Source organism: Crinia signifera, chromosome 5, assembly GCF_055691185.1.
Source record: "Crinia signifera chromosome 5, ASM5569118v1, whole genome shotgun sequence".
NCBI lineage: Eukaryota > Metazoa > Chordata > Amphibia > Anura > Myobatrachidae > Crinia > Crinia signifera.
The window spans coordinates 79,994,517-80,008,919 of NC_139221.1; the positions used below are offsets into that span (position 1 = coordinate 79,994,517).

Here is a 14,403-nt window from a genome sequence, read left to right on the forward strand (position 1 = left end):
CCCGATTTGAGCCTTTCCCCGGGCGTGAGCATACAATTTTAATATCGCGTTGCATCGCATGCCATTATAATGGCATGCGATGCGACGTGATCAAGCCCGATTTGGGCTTATTCCCATGTTAAATGCCCCCCCCAGACCCGATATTTAATTGTATACCCACCCTGATGGGTAATGACTATGTTAAATGCCCCCCCATTGTTAACGCCACCCCACTATCAACGCCAACCCGAAGCGTGGCGAGCGCAGCGACCCTGCGAGGGGCGGCGGTACGCGTCCTCCGACCTTTTAATACCCCCACTATCCACGTCGGCGTGGAGATGATTTTATATAGTGTGGCGAGCGCAGCGAGCCACCGAGCCCGAAGCGCGGCGAGCCCCGCGTGGGGCCGCGGAATATATACAACTTTTGTACTCCATATGTACAACTTTTAATGCTGAAAATGTTGTCTCTGTTCTAAGGAAATAAATACAAGGATAGGAGGTAGGACATTTTGTTAGTAGAAGCCTTAGTGGGTGACTCCACAGAAATACATGATATGTTTATTCTAAATTTACAATTAGCATTATATCCATTCAATGCAAGTATATTAACCCCTTCCCTGGTACTCCCGAGTATTGGGCTGCGCTCCAGTGTACAGACTGGCAGACCTGGAAAATTCTCTGAGATCAGCTTCAGCCACTGCCCCGCCCTGCCTCCTTCCCCCAGCTGTGTGCGGCGTGACCTTGCTAACGTTACGTCACACACAGCCGGGTTGCAGGGCCCGGCAGAAGCTGATGGAGTGCTCAGCGGTGCTGCCCGGACCCGGGAGTTACAGTGGTGGGGTTTTTTTAGGGAGCACTCCCCAGAAAAAACTTGCCCAGTGGGGAGCACTCCCTAAAAAAAAAAAAAAAAAACACTGAAGGGGATAATGTGTGTGGTGATTTACATGAAGCATTGTATTTTCCTAATCCTTTTTTATTAAACCAAAGTAAAAAATAAAAGCTCAATGCATAAAGAGCTGTTTTTGGCCTCTATTTGGTGTAACGTAACAGTGCCACATACCTTCTTATTTTACTGAGAGTCAGCTTAATATAAGGGAACTTCTCCTTGAAGGTTTCATTCATATCTTTCTTGAGGTCAGATGGTTTTACATACTCTATAACAGTGGTCTGCAAAGGAAAGTACAAGTCACTACTAGGTACAAATGGAACAATAAAACATAAGGATTTCTAATTGTTTTTAACCATTTGTAATGGAGTTCCAGACTGGCAATTTCCATCAATGTTACTTATTATGTAATACATGTATGTACATATTCCAGCATACTTTGCCGCATTTAGCATCTGGTAACAAGAACAGCAATAAATCCTCACTGAGTACCAGTATACAGATAAAGAATCCTCACTGAATACTAGTATACAGATAAAGATGTAAGAGGGTCCTGCTTGTTTTAAGCCAATTGCTACAGACTGAAATCATAGAATCGATGTGTAAATTATTCTGAGTATTATGAAGATATTTAAAAGCTAATCTTTGTTCATGCTTTAAAGCAAGCAATCCAGAAAAGGTAAACATGATGTTATCACAGTGGTTACATATTACTGCTGCAATTGTCCGATTACAAAGAATGGATGGATACAGAGATAAGCACAGTCACATGACCACTGGGCTAACCTTAAATGACACAAGTGCTTAAAATGGAATGGAAGTTCCCTGCATGTCAACATATTGTCTATTAACCTCTTTTCATCCATGATTTGTAATCACTTGTGGCTTTTCACCCGTACCCATGATTTGTAATCACTTGTGGCTTTTCATCTGTACCCATGATTTGTAATACACAAAATCCTTCTACCCCTCGGCCCCAGAAACACAATAATCATTCCCTTAAACATGGAACTAGATCCATTTGACCCATTTTGTCTGCCCTTTTAACCACATTCTTCTCTCAAACCCTACTTGATCCTTATTTCTTTTTAAGAATATCATTATGACTATCCCATGCATGTTTAAATTGCTCCACTGTTTAAAGAGGCCTGCACATGTGGCGATGTTGCAGAGCGATCGGAGAGGTGCTAGATCATTCAGCAGACAGTGCTGCACAGCAATGTGTGATGAGCGATGTCAGGGCTAGGAGCTCCAAGCCCTGAAGTTGCAACTGCATGTACAGCAGCACCTGTGGGATTCACAGCAGCATCCAAATGTGACCGCTGCAATTTCAACAGCGCTCTGCGACACAGTCACCTCTATCCTAGATGCCCTGCCAACATCTGCAATAGGGGACAGTATGGCTCTCACCTGGCACCACTAAGCTTGCCCTGACCCACCTGCCATTGTTACACAGCATGGCTGGAGCCCTGACAATTCAGTGCAAGCTCTGGTCCCTGTAGACCAGCTGAGAGTGCTATTTATAAAGTTGCGGGGGCATCAAATTCCAACTAGCCTCTGGACGAGTGGGATGAACTTACGCCCCTGATATGAAGAAAATCACATAGTACAGCTCTTGTGGTAAGAGCTGTCCATTGCATAGATAGTACTACCTTCGCATGCATTGAGTGACAATCTGGTTGGCCACCTGTCAGAAGGGACAGTGCAATAAAAGCCAATAGGGTTCTACTGGGCAACGCACCACCAGAATCTTCTTCATTCCAGCGCATATACGGTATGGGGCAAAATCTCCAAAAAGGGCATATATTTGAGCTTCCTGCATCTCGCCCTTTAGATAAAAATCATACTTATACACTTGTGTCTGGTTTCCCAAAACAGCCAACACGTGAACACGGAACAGTATCAAGACTGAACAAAATAATGCCATAAGGCTTACCATATAAGAAGGGAATATTAAAACCCGCTTGTGCTTGCCACATGGCCACTGAGGATCATCCAGGAGATTTGGATCGTATTCAATAAAGTCTCCTATGTCGCTACCTATGTACGATACCAAATATATCAAGAATAAAAACTATCTGGTTAAACATAAAATCATTCACAACAGTGTACTTTGATTAAAAAATTGTGTGGTCAATTTGAAAGTGCTCAATAAAAAGAAGTTTAAAAATAAATAAATTGTGTGGTAATAAAAAAACAGGTAATTATGCAAATGGCAAACAGTAATGCCCCTTTCAGACCGCACAAAAAAAACCCGGTATTTTGCAGATTTTGAACCGGTAATCTGTGCGGTCTGAAAGGTGCAGAGTGATTATACCGTTTCCAAAAAAAATGGTTTTTGGAAACGGTATAATAGCAGGGTCCTACACGTTTTTTTTGCGGTCTGAAACGTTACTTAGGCACGAGTGAGCACTATTGGTCCCCAGCGCCGTGCATATTAATGAGCCGGACGCTCATTACATATGCACATATGTAATGAGTGGTCGGCTCATTAAATATGCACAACGCTGGCTCAGAGGGGACCAGCTAATGCTCAGTGTACCCTGCCCCTGCCTCAGGTACCGGGGGATGGGTACCTGTGATGTGTGCCCAGCCAGAAGCAGCGTGGCATGTAGTGTGTGCGCCTCCCTCCTGCCCGCCCCGGAACCTGCATTCACGTTGCACACGATGTTTGCAGGCTGAGCTTCCCAGCTGGGAAACATGAGGAGAGGCTGCCGCGGTTCGTGTGGTTAGTGCTGGGGGACAGACAGGCAGCAGAGGAAACATGTGCTGCTGACAGCGGGGATGGGAATAGGACGACGGCCGGGATTACTGTGCTCCCCGCTTCCACCTGGACTGGAGAGACCAGGACTACGGTTGTCACTGTCTGCTGACCCGCAGAGCTGACACTCAGACCACCGGAGCCATTCCTGTAGCAGGGGAGCCAGATTATATATACCCAGGTGTGACATGTATTTTATAACGCTGCCTGACTTCTGTAGTAACCTTTATTTACAAACCACTTGCTGCTTTCACACCGCAAACCTGCTTTAGACCAGGTATTTAGATGCGGTGTGAAAGGGGTTACACTTGCTCTCACCCGTTTAAAAAAAAAACACGTTTTAAATACCTGGTCTAAGCAGGTTTTGCGGTGTGAAAGCAGCATAAGTGCTCTACCTTTACTGGCTTGTTGGATCCTGCTTTACTGTGTTCAATAACCACCATTAGCAATATACAGATGTGTCCCCATACACTACTGCTGCAGCCTGCGTGCCAGGTCCTCTGTGACTCCGCTTACAGAGAGCATATTTTTCACTCAAATATGCGTCAATGTGATGCACCAAAACCACTTCACAAGACCGCACTGATTAATATGATGTGCGGCGGAGTCTGGATCTGTATTCAAAGTCCTGTTTTGCTTCATCTGCAACTTAACATATTTAAAGCTAATTCCTGTGCGGGCAGAAGCCACAGCCTGGCAATCTGGCATCTCTGGCATGGATTGGGTGGTGTTTCACAGTGATGCAAATGTAAAGAATAAAAGTTGCTACGCTACACCGCCTGGCTCACTCATACCCAATGACATATTAAAGCTAGGTGTACGGGGACACATGTATATGTAAGCTCAGTAGTGCTTTACAAAAATAACAGGAGCAAGGAAGAATACAGACCTAAAAATGATTTATTAACTATGGAATTGTTCAATGAAGCAATATAAAAAGTACATTCTCCTTTAAGAGGGCTAATGCAACTATAATGAACATACTTGAGAACTGAAATCAATATCCCTTAGTCCAATTCCACCCTAAAGTCCATGGCCGGCTATAAAAGGTATATCTGTAAAAGATCATATCACCTGTATCAGTGCTCCCCTGGATACTGTTGGCTCTTCCCAGGGTCAGGTTGCGGTGACTTGCGTTACGAAACTGAGAGAAGGAACAAGTGGAGTCTATTGTGTTTCGGCGGGCTCCCAAGGCATTGGTCGGGTATAAAAACTGTGTATATGATACAGTCTGGGGAGAAGAGAAGATTGTCAGCAGCTAATCATTGAACATTAAACATTTACACACAACTGCTGTCATTTCCTCCATGTATTCCCTTCGCTGCTATACAGTAACAGGGTCTGTGACATCATTTGCTGGTCTTGAGTAACTACTGCTTGCTATTTTAGGAAAGAAGAATACATTTCTGTGTGTTTTTCCTAAGATTAGTTCCAATTACGTTACATTTAACTCCTAATAATTCAGGCAATGTTGGTGTTGGAACGTACAATAGTTTTGCAGTGAGCATTTATTTACACAGTGATTGACAGTCATAGAGTATATATGAAGGTAAGAGGGGGTGGCCACTCAAACACTGGTGCTGATCTGGCAAGGTTTTACACCTGTACACAATTTAGGATCTTCATTCATAATATTACTCAGAAAGTCAAAGACCAACCAATGTGTCTCTGATTGTTGCATCAAATGGTAGATGGGCAGTACAGATGGTGTAATGGTTAGCATTTCTGCCTCACAGCACTGAGGTCATGGGTTCTATTCCCACCATGGTCCTAACTGTGCAGAGTTTGTATGTACTTGCGTGAGTTTCCTCCGGGTACTCCGGTTTCCTCCCACAATCCAAAATAAACTGGTAGGTCAATTGGCTTCAAAATAATGAACCCTAGAATGTCTGTGTGTGCATGTACATGTGGTAGGGAATATAGATTGTAAGCTCCACTGTGGCAGGGACGGATGTGAATGTTCAACTATACACTGTAAATCGCAGCGGAATATGTGTGCGCTATATAAGAAACTGTTAATAAATAAATAATAAATAAATAGATATTAAATGCTGCCAGTGGGAGTCTCAGTACAAATTCATGCTACAAATGTGTCCTCATACATCCAGCCTCAATATGCCAAGCCTGGCATGAGTGAGTCACCAGGTTCCGTACAGCTCTGCCATCATCTGCCATCTCCCCCCCCCCCCCCAGAAAGTGCAGCTTAGTTACATGCGACTGGGATGCACAAGGAGAATATGCAGATTAATACAGAGCAGAATGGAACTGGTATATATAAAAAGTACATTGTAGCACTTTGTGCAAATATTTAGAGACTCAGTCGCACACAGCTATACAAGTGTCACATCAAATTGTAGTCTCCCTGTGTATCCTAGCCACATCAATATGCAACAAAGACACATATTTGCCTAAAAACAGACGACTTAAGCTAGCAGTGTCACGTGTTGATATGTCAAAGCAGAATTCAGGACTAAAAACAGAGAACGCCACCCAAACAGAAAATTAGGGATATTATCCCCCCTCACCCCTCCCTGCCAGTGACTGTAATGTGTTCAGAACACCACTAAAAACCAATGTATTAATACTGCTAATTGGATAATGATGTAGATGACTCATCCGACCACCGCCTTACCCCTTATACATTACAAAAGTTCCTCAGGTTATAGAAGCTAATGTTTACTGCTCATTGACCAGCAATAATAACAATGGAAGGGCGAGTTTTCCAGACCACTAAGCATAATTCACATTCATGTGAGAACTTGTGCTACCTCTGTAGCAGGAATTAAACATTGAATGACATTACTTTAAAAAAGATAAACATTTGCCCTTGCTTAATGTAAATCACTTAAAAATAAATGATTTATCACCTTCATCCTCGCTTTCTATTATACCAGTGTTCAGCAGATGGAGGTTTGTATTGCTTGGCCGAACGCGTTTAGTCATTGAGGACTTCAGCAGTAGACTGCCAAGTGTCACACAATGTGGGTAAAATAAAGTGCGGTAAATTTTCACATGGAATTTTTTTTTTCCCCCATGGCATGAAAATGTAAAGAATCCAAGGCAAGATCCTGGATCCATGTGTTTTTGCAATTGCAGTTTGGGAAAACATCCTCCCCAAAAAATTCACGATACTGAAGGATTAGAAGGATAGTGAGAATGGCAGAGAAAGTGATAAGGAAAACCTCCAAAGACTGAAATTTTCCTTTAATATATCTCGCCCTATATGGCTATATCCAATTGGACCTTCCAACGCCTTTTGGGTTACTATATGCTCCATGGAAGATGACAAAGGACTCCAAATTTTTTTTGAAAAAACAACACATACAAAGCCAGATTGGAATTTGGTAAAATTCATATAAAAGACAACAATACTTCTGGGAGAATGTCCATTGGACGGAAGAGTCAAAGACGGAGCTTTGACCAAGTTATATAAGGTCTATGTTCCCAGTTGACAAAATTAACCTTTCAAAAGACAATTCAGGAACCCCATACTGCACTACATGTGAAACATGGATGAGGCTCAGTAATGTCTTGCTGCTGCTTTGCGGTGTGTGGCACGCGGTGCCTTGAATCTGTGCAGGACACAACAAAATCTCAAGAACAACAGGACATTCTGGAGTGAAACATACTGCCCAGTGTCAGTAAGCTCTGTATCAGTGACAGGCCCTCCAACAGGATAATGACCCAAAACACACAAGTAAAAGCCACAAAGACTGGATAAGGTCAAAACATCGGACTACTCTGCAGTGCCCTTCTATGAGTTCTCATCAAAATCCTATCAAACATCTATAGAAACAGCTGAAATAGGCAAAGTATGATTTGAAATAAATATAGAAGAAACTATAGTAGATTATAATTATTTTGGTGGCTTTCGAGCGTCTCACACGCACGCGCATCCCCATCAACACGGCGGTGGGGATCGCTTTCCCTGCCTGTCTCTGCTTCAGCATCTTGTGCCCTCCTCCGGGGATGGCGATTCGATTGCCAGGAGCTGCTCCATCCGTAGCAGGATAACGGGATTCATGTGTTATTTATATGCTTTTTTCTGGTCATTAATTTGAAAAGCTCTCTGTAATAATTAACACCATTCTGTGTATTATGGAACATGTTGCTCAATATTTCACAATGGAGAACATGTTGGAGCAGCAGTGCTGGCACACCTACCAGGAAAAAGTGTGCGGTATTGGGGGTAATGAAACCTAGAACATGTTGGAGCAGCAGTGCTAGCACACCTACCAGAAAAAAGTGTGCGGTATTGGGGGTAATGAAACCTAGAACATGTTGGAGCAGCAGTGCTAGCACACCTACCAGGAAAAGCTTGCGGCTTTGGGGGTAACAGAGAACATGTTGGAGAAGCAGTGCTAGCACAGCTACCAGGAGAAAGCATGCAACTTTGGAGGTAACCTGCAGGGCCCCGCCAGCAAGCGTGGGCCTGGGTAATTAGTACCTGCTCCCCCCCCCCCCCCTTCTCGGCTGCCCTGGGGTAACCTAGAACATGTTGGAGCAGCAGTGCTAGCACACCTACCAGAAGAAAGCGTGCGGCTTTGGGGGTAACAGAGAACATGTTGGAGCAGCAGTGCTAGCACACCTACCAGGAGAAAGCGTGCAGCTTTGGGGTTAAACTAGAACATGTTGGAGCAGCAGTGCTAGCACACCTACCAGAAGAAAGCATGCGGCATTGGAGGTAATAGAGAACATGTTGGAGCAGCAGTGCTAGCACACCTACCTGGAGAAAGCGTGTGGCTTTGGGGGTAACCTAGAACATGTTGGAGCAGCAGTGCGAGCACACCTACCTGGAGAAAGCGTGTGGCTTTGGGGGTAACCTAGAAGATGTTGGAGCAGCAGTGATAGCACACCTACCAGGAGAAAGCATGAGGCTTTGGGGGTAACCTAGAACATGTTGGAGCAGCAGTGCGAGCACACCTACCTGGAGAAAGCGTGCGGCTTTGGGGGTAACCTAGAAGATGTTGGAGCAGCAGTGATAGCACACCTACCAGGAGAAAGCATGAGGCTTTGGGGGTAACCTAGAACATGTTGGAGCAGCAGTGCGAGCACACCTACCAGGAGAAAGTGTGCGGCTTTGGGGGTAACCTAGAACATGTTGGAGCAGCAGTGCTAGGACACCTACCAGGAGAAAGCGTGCAGCATTGGGGGTAACAGAGAACATGTTGGAACATCAATGCTAGCACACCTACCAGGAGAAAGCATGCAGCATTGGGGACAATGAAGAACAGGTTTGAGAAGCAGTGCTTACACTCTCACCTTTCCATCAGCACCAAGCTCGACTCCTTCAAGACCAAGAATCATTTCTCTTGTATTCATTCCACCAGAAGAATGGCGCTGTCTTGTACCTTCCAGTTTCAAGTCCCTGAATATGACATGAACATGTGAGAACATGTACCCAGCTATCTTTTCATTCATCAATAACATTTATAATGAGTGGAAATTTGACACAGTCATTAAAAGGTGTTTTTTTCCCTGTAATTTATATGAAAATCGATACAGAAGACTACACCAAAGCCCTTTACACATTAGCCAATGGGCTCTACCTCCAATATCATTCATGATCTGGGTGGCAAGCCCAGGAAAATTATATTGTGCATACACACCGAACTATGGGGGTGGTTCAGACCTCGTTGCATGGCTGCAAATTTGCAGACTAGTCGATTATCAATAGAATACTGTCCTGCGATATAATCCTGCCGATTCTTTTATTTTTTTTATTGCTGGCTGTACGCACGTCAACTTACAGGAAACCGGAGTTTTTCTGGGAGTATCAGGGAAAACAAAGGTATGCCCATGCATTTGGGGGGGGGGGGGGGGGGGGGGGGGGGGGGGGGGGGGAGAGGCGTGACATCAGCTCTGGCCCCATTTCTACCGCAGCGGCTGGAGAATGGATTTGCAGTGTATCACCGATCCAGCTAAGCAATTTGCAGGCTTACATGGGGCAGGATTACACACTGTCTGGGTGGCTTATACATGATTGCAGGTCTCTGCTTTTTTGCAGAACAGCGATCAGGTCTGAATGATCCCCTAGGTCACTAAATGATATGGTCAGTGATGTCCCCTCCCCCACCACTGCTGCGTGCCTTGTTGACGATATAGTCAACATTGAGAATGCTGCACAGAGAATGGGAGGGGTTGCTACTGTTGCCTGGGAGCGCCCATCTTAACCATTTGAGGGATCTGTGCCCTGATGTGCAAAGTACTGATGTTCTGCACATACGCGGATGGTTCCTGAAATCTAAACTGGCATCAGACTGCCAACCCAGCATTTAGTTGAATACCCCCACCCCAGTGTTTGAATTAGAGATGTGTAGGTCAGGTTATCTAGAAATGCAAATCCACACACATTCTTTGGACCTGAACCGAATAAAAACCCAATCTGTTTCGAATAGAGTCCAATATCAAAACCCAAACTAAAACACAAAAAACCAAGATGAATCCAGTCAAATCCAAAATATTGGGGTCAGCGCACATCTCTAGTTATAAACCCAGACAGAGTGAATAATAATATTTACCAGATAAGGGAGACTAGACAGTGAAAATGCTGTGTTACATATCAGTGTGTGTTACTTGATTAACAGTAGTAACAGATTAAACTATTTATGGCTGAGGAGACCATTTATATCTTGAAATAGCATGAAAAACTATTTTAGTGGAACCTAGTGATATCGTATAACTCCTAATACCAGGTTCTACTGACTTTAATTTAATAGGTGCAACTTTCAAAGTGTTTTTAAAGTGATATTAAAATAATATAATGTTTTCATGCAACTATACACTATTATTAGACACAAAGACTAAACCAAAACACTAATGCATAAGCTGAAACATATTATAAAAACAGTAGACGCAAAGTATATATCACAGACGTGATTAATGAATTGTAGTCGATGTCTAAAGTTGGGTATAAAGTATATCACAGGTTCTCAAACCTGGTCCTCAGGACCACAATACAGTGCATGTTTTCCAGGTCTCCTCACAGAATCAAGTGAAATAATTAGCTCTACCTGTGGATCTTTTAAAATGTGTCATTAAGTAATGAATGCACCTGTCGGGTGACCTGGAAAATGTGAACTGTGTGGGGTCCTGAGGGGTAGATGTATGATGCAGTGATAAGGGAGGAGAAGTGATAAAGTGCCTGGTACTTTATCACCAGCCAATCAGCTTCTTACTGTTAAGTTACAGGCTGGGTTTAAAAAGGGATAGTTAGGAGTTGATTGGTTGGTGATAAAGTGCCAGGCACTGTATCGCTTCTCCTCCCTTATCACCGCTTCATACATCTACCCCAGAGATTGAGAACCACTGAACTATACGATATATTAGATGATGTGGTACTAGACAGATCACAACAACTGTCATATGCATAGTGTGTGCCAAACATCAGATGGGACGAAAGGCACAGACATCACAGTGTTGTTCCAATAAGCATTTAGTGCTATATAGCATGGTCCTACAGTGAAGTATGTAGTACTGTAGTAAAGCACTTCATGACATCTGCAATGGAAATCAATGATCTCAATGGTGACACACATACGTGTGTATAGGATACCTACATAATACCTACATAATTATTGCACAGATAAAAGACAACAGACAAAACATTAATAAACAGGTTACAAATTCTGTGCATTACAACTGTACAGTTGATTATTTATTCAATGATTTACATGTCGCCATGGAGGTGACATCCTCTGGATCAAATTAAAAATGATCCCTCCTAAGAGGAGGGAAAGAGGCACTTGAAACAGGGTTGTTACTGTAGTCCTGTAAAAACAAAGCTTAGGACACAAGTGGAAGCAGCTCAATACTTATAGTAAAAATCAATGTGATATTGGGTTGAATTTACATAAGTATAGCACTGCTTCCACTTGTGTTGCCATCCTGTATTGGAGGACAGAATCAGGCACACTGTGCTACTGAGATACTTGTTCTAAATGATCACTTACAGCAAGATCTGGATCACTTGCACTACTCTCCACACGTGCAACCCAGTGATATAAAACATAAGACTCTCTGCACATGTTACATCTGTCCCATCTGCAGTGCACATGGTTTTGTCCATTTGCAAACAAAATGTGCCCTGCGATCAGGTGTGAATCAGGCCCATAGACCGGTTTAATTCATAGTTGCCTACCCTCCTGCATTCTGCAGGAGACTCCCTGAAATAGCAGCAATCTCCCTCTCTCCCTCATTAGTCTAGCAATCTCCCTCATGTCACCTAGCCCACATTACACTGTTACATTTTGGGGGAAAAAGGAATGAAAGACAGATACATTTATATTGAATCATCAGCATAATTTCTCAGCACTTTACTAAGTATAGTAGCTGTTACCATCTGCTTTGGGGCTCATCTACATTTGGATATAAGTCATTTTAAATTACACACCCACGCTTCTAGGTGCCACGTTCACAATCTCTCCATATATGGAACTAGACACTCTATTTGGGTGGAGCATGACACGCCCCCTCAATGGTGCGCAACTATAATCTCCCTGAAACTAGTTTTAAAAAGTAGGCAAGTATGGTTTAATTTCTAAGGTTATACTGTTCAAAACTGGGTGAGTAAATACTGACTTTAAAAAAACACAAAAACAAAACTGACTCCTGACTTTCCATAAACTGTCCTGGGGCATTAACTGTCACTCCCCCTGTGACAATAGGCCCCTCTGCGGTTATTGACCATCTTCCTTCTGCTAATCTCTGTCCCTGGAATGCAGAGACAGTGCTCAGAGGGTTCCTTTGGGTACAGGATTTTTAATGCTCGCATCAGCACTTGTGCTCCAGAATGCTGTTCCAACAATATAATGTTCAGCATGCAGTCAGTTGAAAGACAATGTCTAGGTCGACACCTCAAAAGGGCCGACATACCTTCGGTCGACACAAGCCTATGGTCGGCATAGGCAAGGTCGACATAAGGTTTTCATGATATTTTTTCAAAAAAGGTGGTTTTTCATACTTTACAATCCAAGTGGGCATAGAGTGAAGATATAACAGTGTAGCGAGGCACCGTGCACGAAGCATGGCAAACGCAGTGAGACATGTGAAGGGACGTGGTACATAAGTACGGTGTCCATGTTGAAGTACGATTACATAGACACTAAAAAAAAAAAAACATGAAAAACTCAGTGTCCGCCTTGCCTATGTCGACCATAAGTTTGTATATACCTTTTGGCAGTGTCAACCTAGTCACTGTAGTCGGTACTTATGTAATATCTGGGCTCACGTTTTTCTTATGAAACCGCTGCGCTTGCCACACTATATAAAATCAACTCATGCGTAGTTGGATAGTAGGGGTATGAAAAAATGGGGTGCATTTAACATGGGAGCCCAGATAATACAGAAGTACCCTGTAGTCCATTACTGGTTAACCTAGTGAGTGTCGACCGATCATCTATACCGTAACCCAATATTGTGGCCAGTGAAGTCAGGGGTCGTATGGTCTGATTCATAATCATTATTTACATTTACCAATGTTATTGGATCTGATTATGCGCAGGAAGGACACTGTGCACGATGGTGCTTGCAGTGCCCCAAACACCACAGTTGGGCTGACATTGGGGGCATTGTCAGGAAAACAGGAGCATCTCAGAACCTCAGATGTAGCGTCACTGGTCCCTGCAGTGTGATTTGGCTGTACATCCTACATAATTGGAGGGTAACTCAGAAGTCTGTTTAAATTTGATCTGATGCATAGGTTTCTGTTATGGGTCAAGGTGCGCCGTGCACATGGGACCCTGGATCCAGGGAGCCCACACCACCCACCATGCACCCATATATGTACCCATAACTTACCCCTCTGGAGTCTCACGGTGGTGTCCCTCCACAGCAGGCATTTCTGAGTGAGTTATGCATGCACACTAAAGATAGTCTAGAGAAGTCGGTCCAAAACAGGCGCTGCATACAGGCCATCTTCTCTTGTAAAAACGACCCTGATCTGATGCTATGTTCTGTGACGCAGAAGTGGTTCAGAAAAGCCAACAGTGGACGTCTGCACAGACTATAATATATATATATATAACCAAGATCCGGCACTCAAAGGAAGTGTGACTTACTAGAGTCCATAAAGATATATACACGTGCTGCGGTGCCATCCAGTTGTAAGTCCATGTAGGGCCAACAGACATAGAGGAGGAAGGAGGCGGCACATGTCAGGCTGAATAATAGGTGTCCTTTAATCCTACAGTATCAGGGTTACCCCCCGTCGTCAGGGATGGACAGCATACACACAACAATACACATGAGAAATGGCATTATATACACACCCAAACAAACCACCCCGCCCACCAACCCTAATAAAAACAGATTAGGCTCACCTGACGGACATGGGAGCGTCCTACTCAGCCAGGTAAGACTGGAAATGTCCACCCGACAGTAGGCGTCCCTCCGTGCAGGGCCGCCAAGAGAAATTCTGGGCCCCGGTACAACAACTTCCTGGGGCCCCCACGGGTGGAGATCCCCGCACACTCTGCGGACCTTGTGTTACGCCACTGTTTCCAAGGTGGATACACGTACAAAAATTTACACTGTAATGTCTATTACACATGTCACACATCCATTACATATTATACCACATGCCATAATGCTCATTACACGTTATGCCACACACCGTAATGCTCATTGCATATTAAGAAGTTAACATGCTCTACCAGGGGTTAACATGCTATGCAAGGGGTTAACATTCTGTGCCAGGGATTAACCTGTCTGCCCTGATTTACATGCTCTGCCAGGGGTTACATGCTCTTTGCAAAGGATTTACACATACCCTCCAA

General features: G+C 43.9%; 1 protein-coding gene across 2 annotated transcripts in view; it reads right to left on the reverse strand.

Moving 5' to 3' along the window:
- The window catches only part of CABLES1 (Cdk5 and Abl enzyme substrate 1), a 119,540-nt gene that overhangs the window by 2,652 nt on the left and 102,485 nt on the right, over window positions 1-14,403 (reverse strand). For both annotated transcript variants that reach the window (XM_083187524.1, XM_083187523.1), the window contains exons 5-8: window positions 8,891-8,996; window positions 4,703-4,859; window positions 2,804-2,907; window positions 1,042-1,148 (exon numbers count right to left, since the gene is read on the reverse strand). In XM_083187524.1, the coding sequence (XP_083043650.1) occupies window positions 1,042-1,148; window positions 2,804-2,907; window positions 4,703-4,859; window positions 8,891-8,996 (474 nt within the window). The remainder of the gene's footprint in view (window positions 1-1,041; window positions 1,149-2,803; window positions 2,908-4,702; window positions 4,860-8,890; window positions 8,997-14,403) is intronic.